Genomic DNA, 12,716 nt, shown 5'->3' with positions numbered 1-12,716 from the left:
ATCTTTTGCTAAAGAGGCTTAGGATTTCTTGGTGGAAATGCTACTCCAAGTAGTAGTAAAACAATTTTTGTTAAGCCTTGTGAAAAAGAATTTCCTAAGAAAACTCAATCTCAAATCAAGTTTCATTGCAATCATTGTAGAAAAATGGGACACACTTTTAATAGATGTTATGCAAGATTGTTTGATAATTTTCAAAGGAAGTTGACCAACCTAATGAATGAATGTCATGCTTTGAAGAATAGGTTGTTGAATGAGAATAAGAGAGTGTCTAAGAAGAGCTCAAAGATCTCTCATAATGATGAGTTGAAAGGAAGCACTTTGAATGGAAAGACAAAAGTCTCAAATGTTAAACAAATTTGGGTGAAAAAGAATGAGTTGAAGAGTACACATCATATGTGCCATTAGGCACAACATGTTTTATTGCTCATACTGCACTTAGAGCTAGTGACTCACACTCATGGTATCTTGATAGTGGATGTTCACATCATATGACAAGAAATAAATCTTTGTTCACTTCATTCACTGAATTTGATGGAGGAAATGTGACATTTGGAGATGGTAATGTGGCTAAAGTGAAAGGCAAAGGTACCATTTGTGCCACCGACATTCCCAATCTTGAAGAGGTATTATATGTTGAAGGTTTAAAGGCTAACTTAATTAGCATAAGCCAAATGTGTGAGAATGAGTTCAATGTCCAATTTTCACAAAATCTTTGCAAGGTGTTTGACTCGAATGATGCATGTGTGATGATTGGCTTGAGAACTTGTGATAATTGTTATGTTGTTAGTAAAAAATCTCCTTCATTATCTTCTCTTATGTGTGGAAGTTCTAAAATTGCATGTGTTAATCACTTATTGCAACATAGATTGTTGTAAAATGAAAAATAGCATCCCATTGTAAAAGTTAGGATTGATAGGAGGAGAAAATTTGATGATGTCAATGTTGTTGATAGGTTAAAGAACCATGTTCTTCATTCTAGGTCAAAACATGTGGACATTAAGCATCACTTCATTCAAGACTTGGTAGAAAACAAGGTTGTTTCACTAGAGTTTTTCCCTATAGAGGGTCAAAATGCTAACAACGTTACTAAACCTTTGGATGTTTCTAGGTTTGAATCACTTAGGAGCCCCATAGGTTTATATACTCTCTGTTAACTGCCTCTAGAACTTGTCTAGGACTTTCTTCTTGCATATCTTTGAGTCCTAGGTGTCTTCTCAAGTTCCAAAGTGTCCTTATGGTAGTGTTCTTTTTGTTTTGGTTCAATATTTTCTTCACTTTTTTTTTTTTATAAATTTTCAACATTTGTTGAGTTCATGAGAGTGACATGCTTACACTTTTGTTTAAAAGTTAAATTGACTCATAATGATCTTAAAAGCTTATTGGAGCCAAAATATGTGCTCTAATGACACATATTTGATATGATTTGTGCATCAAAGGACATTCAAATCACCCACCCAACTTGACCTAAATCAATGCTAAGGCCTTAGCCATGAGTTTAATTTGTATTTTGGAGATTTATCTTAGATTCAAGGGAAGAAAATGGTGCAAGTTGAATCACTTTAGATTTTGAAAGATCAAGAAAGGGCTAAATGAGGAAATAAGTGAGTCAAGACTCATGGATAGTAAGGAAAGGCAAGACGAGGATATCTTGAGTTTAGAAGATGATAAATGTCCATTATGAAGTAAGAAAGAAGGCAATAAAACATGGGAAATGAGGCATGGAGCAAGACTCAACTGCATAGAAATTTAGAACTCAAAAATCTGATGGCATTATATACTTTGATTTTGAGGACAAATTTAGAGCACTTCCCAGAGTCCATTGTATACATACTATATATTGTTTTGAATCTTGGGAAGTCAGGAGTCCAACGCTCCAACGGTGTGCAAATCAGAGTTGAAATGAAGAAGTTATGGTCATTTGAAGACAATTGCACCAAGTTGGAGGGTCATTTCGAAATGATTTCGAAATTCAACTTATGAATTCGAAATCCATTTCGAAATAACACCAATTTCGAATTCATCCACTGCCACTTTGATGTTTCACCTCCTCTACCTCAGGAATTGCATCTAGGGCATTCCATCCACCCTAAGTGGACCCCACATGACTAGAAATCACCATTTTATTTTTTTAATCATTTTTAGGAAATTATTTTGTAATTAATGGCCAATGAGAGTATGTCACATGTTAGGTAATTGATGGTATTATATAAACTCTCTCAATTCCAGGTTTTAAGGATCTTGGATTTTTTTTTCCAGAGAGTTTGACATTGAAGGTGGAAAAAGACGAGAACTTTGGTTTGTTTTCTTTTTCTTCTTTATTAAATATATTGTTTTTATTTTCTTTTGATTCAAATTATGGATTTTTACCCTATTATGGATTGTGAATGTAACATCACCCCCATGAGAGGCTAAGAGCCAACTTGGGGCTTGAAGCATGAAAACCTAAGGGTTAGGAAACCTATGAGGATAATGGGTAAATGATTATAACAACGAGATTAATTATTGGTTGGGTTACAATTTATCAATTTTTTTTATTCTATCCTTGTGAGTTAGTTTGGGGAATGATACGGTAGGTTATTACCTGATACTAGTGATTCTTGGTAATTCTTGATCATTGGTTATCCCCATCTTCCCTATCATTATTTGTCCCAAAACAAAGCTATAAGGAGTAGGAAGAGTTAAAAAGTCAAATCTTAAACTAGTAATCAATCTCATTCATCTGATGGTTTTAGGAATCTGTTTTAAAAAGGAAAAATTAGGTTTTAGATGCAATTTTGAGTTATAGAACTCAACTTGATCGCAAACAACCAAGGATCCCAAAACCCTAAGATCATATTACTTAAAAGACCCTTGTTTTCTCTAAATTTTATACCCTTGGTTGGATTGTGGAAAACCCCAAACTTGAATCAATCGAATTTAAAATCAATATTCATTTTTTTTTATTAATTTTATTTCTTTTACTTAGTTTCACATTATTCACATATTGTTTTCCACTTTATGATTTAAACAAAAGCAATTCATTTATTCTAGTATTGAGAATTTCCATAAGTCAGTCCTTGAGGAAGATACCTGGAATACTACAAAATTGGTAGTAACTCTTTCCCTAGTTTTTCTTGACCGGAGTTGCTACGTAAAAAGGCTAAGTATTTTGGTACAACAGAGAAGTTCGGTCAAAAGCTTCAAGATGTTTTTATTACCATGGCTTGATTGATAAACATGATATTGAATCCTTGCTATTTTGATTTGATTAGATAAACCATAAAAGGTTAGCTTCATTTCTTTTAAGTGAGTTACAACTCATGGTTGAACCTTGTGATGACATAAATGGTGAGTAATGTTTTTTATAGTCTAAATGCAAACTTATGTTTATCTAATGAACATTAAAAGTGAGCAAAGTCACCTGGAATATCCTTGAGTGTTTAAGATTATTCTTCCTTGATTGTTTGCCCTCTCTTTGAAATTAAAAAAAAAAATAAAAAAGGAAAAAGAAAAGAAAAATAAAAAAATATTAGGTTTCCTGGAATAGTTATGGCTCATTGGCAATGTTTCAAGAGTTAAAAAGCCTCCATTGCAAAATTGGGACATCCCTTTTGTTATGTTGTTGGTAAGGCCATCTTAGTGATCCTCAAGTAAAAAATTGATCCTAAGGGTGAAGCTCATGTTTGTGTATTCATTTCAATGCTCAATGTGAAAAACAAATGATGAATGAATATTTTTTGGGATGTGAATAAGCCGTGTTAAACAGAAATCCAACCAAGAGAGGTGCAAATTGACTTCTTGGAACATTATCTTGAATTTCTCTAGGAAGAAAGTGTGTCTTGAATTTTTTTTTTTCTTTTTTTGCTTTATACCCGGATCCCGGATATAGGTTTATACATGGAAAGAAATTAACATTCTCACTATTTTATGGCGTCATGAGTAAGTCTTCTTTGAGCTTAAGCTTCCTTGTTAGAATGTTGATAATAATTTGTTTTTTACCTATTCATTTGATAAATTTGGAAGGTTCTTCAATCTTTATGTTTATTAATTTTGTCTAAAGTTAAGCTCTTGGTAGCATTCTTGTTCAATAAGAATCAATTTTAACTCCTTGATTGAAAGATAAGTATGTCATCCTATTGAATCTTAGCTTTGGTGAATCAAAATTTCAACTTTTGGAAAGCTTGTTGGTGTGTTTATTGTGTTTTATCGTCAGTTTTTGCCTAAGTCATTTTTCAATAAGGTGTCGATCGATTTGTTGAATTCATTGAGTGCACAATCTTGTGACCGTGCTTAGTTGGCTTGAGTTAGATAAAACCTTGTATTTAGTTTTTATTCTTCATAGTGGAGTTTTTCAATCGATGGTAGACCCGTGGTTTTTGATCTCTTTGGAGGTTTTCCTAGGTAAAATTCGGTGTTAATTATCTCTTTCTCTCACTCTACACTTCGATTTAATTTCTATTTTTGATATCATTGATTACTTGGGCAAACATTTTGAATGGAAGAAATATGAGGTGATAAAAGTGTGATGATCCATGAAATATCCTTAATAATTTTTCTACTCATTTTGATTAATGATATAATGAAGTAAATTGATATGAGTTATGTTGAGGAGATGCTTGTTCTTTTGATTTATTTTTGAGGATTGTTGAAGCATTTGCATGTGTATTGCATTTATGAATTGTTGGGAGAGTGTTGGTGCATACATTCTTACTTGTGGATGTTATGTTTTGTTGAATAGTTGTTAGAAGAGAAGTTTCATGACATTGAGAAAGTCTAAGGTTAGGTAATTTCCAACACCTATTCACCCCCTCCCCCTTAGGTGTAGTCCATTATTGAGATTCACCTTTTCAAGTCCATCCGGCCCCACACAAACAGCTACCATAGCTAAGTTCAATAGAAAATTTTTAGGTCTTGATTTTACATTAATAGTCCTCCAAGGACTAAACTATGGATGCCAAACTTGGAAGATTGAGTCCTAATTGTCCTGCAACGAATCCACTCGAGTCACTCATGATTATCTATTGACCAATTTGTTATCCTAATTTGTTTTACATCAATTTTATTTTGTGCATATCTTGATGTTTGATAGACTTTATTATGTATAGTACTCCATTTTTGGGAGAATGTATGGAGTCTTTTTCCAGAAGTTTTTAGGCATGCAGCCTGCCATGGCCACCCAATTTTATAAATGGAGTGATGACTGGGCAATGAAACAGTTCAACTCTGTGAGAACTTGGAGAGCTCTATATAGAGCTACAAGAAGAGGGTGGTGGATCAAAAAGCTTTGTGCTATATTTTTTCCTTTACCCTTCTCCATTATGTCATTTCCATTATATGATATAAGCAATAAGCTTCTTGCAGCTGTTGTGCTGCTTCTTCTTGGGTCGATATGCAATGTCCACCCTAGGCATGATAGGTTTCCTCTTCTCCTTCTTCTTCCTCCATTCATGGCTATCAATTTTTTTGACAGTCTTTTGTTGCGTTCCATCATATGAGTTTACTTTTTGTAGTTGATCATTTTCTTAATGGGTTGGAATGAAGTTGAGTTGAGTATGTCTTCATGTATATTAACCTCTAAACAGTTTTAACAAAACAGACCATTAGAACCAAAACAAATCTATCCTTCCATTCCATGTTTCTAGGTTGTTAGTATTTGTTTTCCTCTATATTAATTCTTCCTTGAGCTTATGGTGTTCTGGATGAATCTAATGCAGGTGCGCAATCCATAGGTGTATGCTATGGAAGGAGTGGTGACAACTTGCCTAGTCCGTCAGAAGTTGTATACCTCTACAAAGCCACTGGCATTGAAAGAATGAGAATTTATGATCCATGATACGTAGTTGGTAATGGTTAGTTTAACTGGGACTTTAGTAAAAACGTTTATTGAGATGAGTGTTTGGTGTAAGCAATCATAGGTGTTATGAATATTGAGAGTAGAAGTTGTAGAAGTGATAGCGTCTTTGGTGGCTATGAGGCTACGAGGGTGAGGAAGCACTAGATGACTTTGGCAAAGAGAAAAGGGCAGGAAGAAAGAACTAGTGGTGGCTAGGGTTTTCAAGCCAAGGAGTTTCAATGCCTTGATATCATATTGAAGATGAATGAGATTGGCAAATTATTGCATGTACAAAGAATATCAATATGAAAAGTTTTCTAATTACTTAAAATTATAACTTAGAATACAACTAATTTACAGCCAAATAAGTTATTAATAAAAGGAGATAAATTATTTACGAAAGGAAACAAACTAGTGATAATTAAAAGAAAATATGTTAACTTCCTTTATTATACATATCTAACACTAGCTCTCATGCATATATACATATGCATATCATATGAACAATTATTTCAATAAAAAGAAGTTAATATTAACATCGATGTGAGTATTTTTTACTTTGATTAATTTGCTATGAATATAATGCAGGCACACAATCCATAGGGGTCTGTTATGGAACGCTGGGTGACAATCTACCAAGTGCCCCTGAAGTTGTCCAACTGTACCAAAGGCCTGGCATAGAGAAACTGCGAATTTTTTATCCAAATCCTGCAACCTCGAAGCCCTAAGAGGATCTAGTATACCACTCATCCTCGGTGTCCCTAATGAAGACCTGCAGGGCCACGCGTTCATTCCTAAAGCTGCAATTGATTGGATACAATCCAACGAGCTGACCTATGCATTGACTATTATGTCCAAAAACCTCGGTACCATTGTTGGGAAGGACATGTAAAAGAAGGTACTGAGCAGCCTTAAAGACAGTGGCAATTCCTCTCTAAGACTTCTGGAGGAGTTTTGGAAACATGTAGCAGAAACACAAGGCAATAATGGATAGTGATCATTGCCCATATTGTTTGATCACTGAATTAAATCACTAGAATCCAAGTAATAATTTTAACAAGAGGAGAATTTTTTTTTTCTTTCTTTTCTCCTTCTTGTTAATCTTCTGTTCTTCTGAAAAATGGTATCTAGTTATCCACAATACTGCAACAGGGAAGCAAAATTATGATCTGTAAACACCCAAATTGCACCAACTATATGTTTTGAAAGCCTAATTGGATGCGATTCACTAGTAGCCAAAATTAAACCTCCAAAAATTCTAATTAAATGCAACTAATAACGCATACATGCATATGCAAAACCATTGGAATTAAAGTAACAATCTTTCTCCAAAATACTCTTTATTCTAATTTATTTATCTAGCTGATCTTTCCAATTCTAAAAAAAATAATAAATAAATAAATAAATAATAAATAAAAATAACTAAAATATTCCTCGGAATGATAATAAATTAATGTTGATTTTGTGCAGGCTGATGGTATCACCTAAGGTGATAAATTAAAATACAACATAAATTAGCTAATTAAAACATGTGATCATCTTTCTCCTAATTCATTGCACCATTATTCTCTCCCTTAATTGGTGGGAAATGAGCTTTCGTCAAAGTCCATACGCGGAAAAATCTAAGCCCCAAGGCTTACAAGTCTTCTCTTATTTTTCTTAACATTACCAAATTTTGGGGACTTGTAGAGTATACGTATAAGAATTTTTCTTTTATTATTGTAATTTGATAGAATATATAGCATGTGAAAGCTCTAAATCTTGTCCTATAAACGTTAATAATGTCTCTCTCATTCTGGTAATTATCTTGATGACTTTTCCGGGAGTGTTCAATCCGTTAAGTATTGACTAGGGGCAGCGTTTAGGCAGCCTACCATGACCATCCAATTGCTATGGAGTATTGACCGGGGCAATGGAACTGAGAACTCGTCACTCTATATAAAGCTACAAGAAGAGGGTGGTGGACATAACAGAGTTTTGAGAGCTTGGCCAGCCCTCCATAGATTCATCAAAATTGTTGTGCTTTTGTCTTCCTTTGAATATTCTCCAATATGGCATTAACAAGGAACAGGCCCTTTGTTGTAGTGCTGCTTCTTGGGTTTGTCATCATGTCCACCATCACAATAGGTCTCTTTCTCCCTCACTCCGCCTGTAGTCATATACGTGTGTATGTATATATATATATATATATATATATATATATTCTTTTTATATTGTTATTAGCATTAAATCATTATAATAACAGATCTTGAAATGTGATATCCCACTATTGGATAAGAAAAAAGTTTATAATATTATATGTATAAACTCTTTTCAAGTGATTTGTTGATCTGTTTTAAAATTATGAGAGCCTTTTAGACTTAGAGTTGATAATGTCCACATGATTAAAAATAAATTATTATAAATAGTATCATAATTAATTAATCCTTAATTTTGATGGGAGAGTTTATTTAATTTGTCCCCACAAGGGTATCTATCTGTTTAACTTCATAATATTGTGAAACACAACAAATATGTTATATCTATATAAGATTAATTGTGATATCTTATGTGAAATTTCTTGGTGTTATGTATGAATTAATTTCTCTTACTCTTATAAATGTGTTTTAAGGTTATTAGGGCTACACAATTGGAAACACATCGATACATGAAAATTGATCACCCTGGAAGGCCGTTCATTCACCAAGTAGTTAGCTAGGCCGTGAGCATGAATCTGTATATGTTATATTTATTTTCTTCCTTTCTTCCCTGAGCTAATCGTATTTTGGGTGAATCTAATGCAGGAGCACAATCCATAGGAGTTTGTTATGGAACGAATGGCAACAACTTGCCTAGCGCATCACAAGTTATAAATCTCTACAAAAGCAATGGCATTGGAAGCATGCGAATCTATGATCCAAATTCAGATACTCTCCAAGCGCTTAAAGGATCGGACATAGAACTTATCCTCGACGTCCCCAACACCGACCTTCAATCCCTTGCCTCCGATGCTTCAGCTGCAGCTACCTGGGTGCAAAACAACGTAGTAAACTACGCATCAGAAGTGAAGTTCCGCTACATCGCTGTTGGGAATGAAGTTTTACCCACCGGCTCAAATGCTCAGTACGCCCAGTACGTCCTTCCTGCCATGAAAAACGTTCAGAGTGCAATAACCTCCTCAGGCCTGCAAGGCCAAATCAAGGTCTCTACCGCAACATATTCAGCCGTCCTCGGCAAATCATACCCTCCATCTGAAGGATCCTTCAGTGATGATGTCTCTTCATTCATAAACCCAATCATAAGCTTCCTTGCTGAGAATGGCTCCCCACTCCTGGCCAATATATATCCCTACTTCAGTTACACTGGCGACACACAAAACATTCGGCTTGATTACGCCTTATTCACTGCCTCAGGGGTTGTGGTACCAGACGGGAGCTACCAGTATCAGAACCTTTTCGATGCCCTGTTGGATGCCCTCTATGCTGCTCTTGAAAAGGCCGGTGGGTCTAACTTGCAGATCGTTGTATCCGAGAGTGGCTGGCCATCCGAGGGAGGTACTGCAGCGACAGTGGACAATGCCAGAACTTACTACAGCAATTTGATTAATCATGTGAAGGGAGCTGGGACTCCAAGGAAGCCTGGACAGGCCATAGAGACCTACTTGTTTGCTATGTTTGATGAAAACCAGAAGACTGGACTTGAGACTGAGAAACATTTCGGCCTCTTCACCCCTAGGCAAGAGTCCAAATACCAAATCAGTTTCAGTTGAAGTGATGCAGGGATTGGAACATTATCTAATATCCATACTTAATTTTGAGTAATTGTTTTCGAAATAAGAGTGCAGACTTTCTGCATATATGGCCATGCTCGTATGCTTCTTTTTCTTTACTGTGATATTGTAAGCTTATTGATCTTCTAATAAATAAAGCAAATTTTCTTCTATGCGATGTTAAATTGTTAATATATAGTACTTAGGAAAACGGAAGAACAATTCGTCACTTTGTGTCAAGGACAACATTTGTCCATCAACATACAATAGAAGTGCAATATTATGCATATATAGACTAATGAATTAAAGTAAATAGATAAAAACTATCACAGGAGATTGTCTTAAGATGGATTTTACAAGCTAAAAGATGTACTAACCAGTAACTTAACCAAGTTGACCTTTGGTTGAGCTGAGTTAAGGCAGATCAAAACCAATTTAATATTTTTGTAATATTGAGAATGTGGTTAAAAATCTATGATAGAGTGTGACCATAACTATTAAATTGATTATCTTCATGTATAAGAATACTAGATTACCAAGGAGAAAAGATTTTGTAGTTGTAAACCTTCCTTTTTTATTGGAACTCTCCATATCTTGGAACCATATCATATATATATCCCGAATTTTATACAATAAGATAAATTGAGATGACATTTAATATTAGAATATAAATAGTACATTTATTCTAGGTAAGTATGATAGACCAAAGGGGAATTTTAGGAAAAAAGATCTTTTAGTTTTCGATCCCTTTCCATGCATAGAGTCAATAAGGATTGAGAAGATTTACTCAAGAACACGAGCTCCATTGTATAATTTAGACCAAACCATTAATTGAGAACTAGTTAATAATATCGATTTTATTCATGTTTTAAATATTTTGCTCAAAAAAATGTCAAATAACAATTAAATTATATATTATTTTATTTGTTAGATGGATAGATAAATATATATTTTTAATTATTAAGACCCAAGTTTAGAAAGAGCTTATAAAAATAAAGTTAAATTGAATACCTTAACTTGCAAGTCAATTCGAATCTCTTACTTTGAAATTTGATTTAAGTTCTTCATCAACCCAATTAAATTTTCCCAAGTTAAAACCCTAGTATAAACACATCAAACAATATATTTATCACAAAAAATTATGTTAAATTACCCCACATAATCAATTAATCTTATTTTTTTGCTTACAAGTTCAAATTTTCTTGCTGAGGGCTTTGTCTTTAGAATGAGTCTACCCCCACACAAACGGCAAAGATAACCAAGGTCGTACTAGAAAATTTCCAGGTCTTAGGTTTGCACTGTTACCATGCATTAATAGTCCTCCAAGGACTAGACTATGAACACTGTACTTGGAAGAAGAACGATTCCTAAGTGTCCCACAATAAATGCACTGGGGTCATTCGTGATTAACTATTGACCAATTTCTTTTTCCTTTTGCCCCTTCGAACTTGCTATGTTTCTTCTAACCAAACTTATTAATTAATTGCATATACCTTCACATTTCAAACCTTTTCATTAATCCATTTACACAAGTTCTTACTTTCTCGCTACGTCCACTTGCATAGCGAGCTTGCTTTGTCGATTTGCACAATTTCTGGTATTCTCACCCAAGTTTTTCTTTGTCCATGCCCTACAACCCATAAATTAATGACGCGTCCACAGCCCCATGTGGACGGTAAACAAGAGTCAAGGTCACAGATTCAAAACCACCCATTTGATCATAACACATTTTCCAGCCAAGGACCATGTCATGGACACAACTTGTAAGAACGTCTGTTCTAGTGGTCCCAAAATGACATTATTATGTTTCTTGCCTTGGCCAGATAGGGAGATGGTCCAATACACTAAGAAACCGGGTCAGCCTTGTTTTTGAGTTTGAAAGTTAGGACCCATGAATTGATTTCCATTGAGAATTGCAATAATGTCTTCTCCAACAAACTTCGTCTAAGTGAACGGTAAACATTCCTATAATAATATGTTTCTAGATGGTTTTTTTCAAATACGTCCTTTCGAAGTTTAAATTAGTTTTTGAAAGAAACAAACTATGGTTTTTTTAGAGAATTCTTATATGTCTGAATTTCGATGTTGGATCACTTTTTATTTGAGTTGTAACATTTCACGTGTGTCTTTATTACTTTAGATGCTAATAATTAACCTTGCAAATAATAGTTTCTAAGCTTAAAGTCAGATGTTTATACTTATGATTGTTCTTACGTAATAAATATGAACTTTGTTTGGATAGCACTTTACTATCTAAGACCTAGGTAGGAGAGAAGCTTATGTCTAGATGGACATGGGGACCCACAACCCCAACAAATTTTTGTGTACACTGAACTCAAATTAAGTTGGACCTTAGATTAAATTTTTAACCCAATTGCTATTCGTAACACCATTTTTACTAATGCATTTTACATTCCTAAACTACCCTCCCTTATTTCTTCCCCTCTCTCTCCTTTTCTTATTTTTCTTTTCTTTTAATCCAATCCCCACCCCACATTTTAACATTCTTTTTCTTTTATTTTTATCTTCATTTTCATCTCTACCTACCCAACCCCCCACCCCACGTAAACTTTGTTTTTTTTTTCTTTTCATTTCTTTTATTTTTTAAGACTCAATTGTTTTTCATATTCTTCTTATATTTAAAAAAAAAAATCTTTAAACAATAAATTATAAAATGATTTTTTCACCAAAAGTATATTACGTAAAATAATTTTATTATATTCAATGTTTTAATGTGAAATTCATAACCCAATTTTTTTAAATAAAAATTATTATTAAAATTTTAAAATAAACAATATTTAATTGGAATAGTTTTTTAAAAAATATATATTTTTTATTGTGTTCAATATGATTTTTTTTTTATAAACCAAACAAAAATATTGCATATAACTAGAGATTGATTAAGAATACGAGCAATGTAATAATTATTTGTGTATGCGAAGAAAAGACTTATAAATCTTACCTGAAAATTGTCATCAGATGATTGAATTTCGTCATTCATTGTATTTCGTATGTGATTCGTAGTCTTAATCAATTAGAATTTAAGTTTAATATGTTGAGAAGATGTTAGAGAGAGTTCTTTATTAAAAAATGTATATATGAAAAAAATATATATATGATAAAAAAAATGTTACGTTTAGCAAAAGGGATGTTGCA

The 12,716-nt window shown here is 33.6% G+C and overlaps 1 protein-coding gene across 1 annotated transcript; it reads left to right on the top strand.

Moving 5' to 3' along the window:
• Positions 1–7,796: 7,796 nt before the first annotated feature.
• On the top strand, positions 7,797–9,735 carry LOC117915607 (glucan endo-1,3-beta-glucosidase). The gene is made up of 2 exons (XM_034831206.1): positions 7,797–7,939; positions 8,596–9,735. Exons 1-2 carry the CDS (start codon positions 7,864–7,866, stop codon positions 9,558–9,560), a joined length of 1,041 nt encoding a protein of 346 aa, XP_034687097.1. The 5' UTR covers positions 7,797–7,863; the 3' UTR covers positions 9,561–9,735.
• Positions 9,736–12,716: the final 2,981 nt, after the last annotated feature.

The sequence above is a fragment of the Vitis riparia genome, chromosome 6 (genome assembly GCF_004353265.1).
Source record: "Vitis riparia cultivar Riparia Gloire de Montpellier isolate 1030 chromosome 6, EGFV_Vit.rip_1.0, whole genome shotgun sequence".
Taxonomy (NCBI): domain Eukaryota; kingdom Viridiplantae; phylum Streptophyta; class Magnoliopsida; order Vitales; family Vitaceae; genus Vitis; species Vitis riparia.
This window is presented reverse-complemented; position numbering and strand designations above follow the sequence as displayed.

Coding starts and splice junctions, on each gene's coding strand:
- LOC117915607 (XM_034831206.1), top strand. CDS start 7,864: ATGGCATTAACAAGGAACAGGCCCTTTGTTGTAGTGCTGCTTCTTGGG. Junction 7,940..8,595: donor CATGTCCACCATCACAATAG/GTCTCTTTCTCC, acceptor AATCTAATGCAG/GAGCACAATCCATAGGAGTT.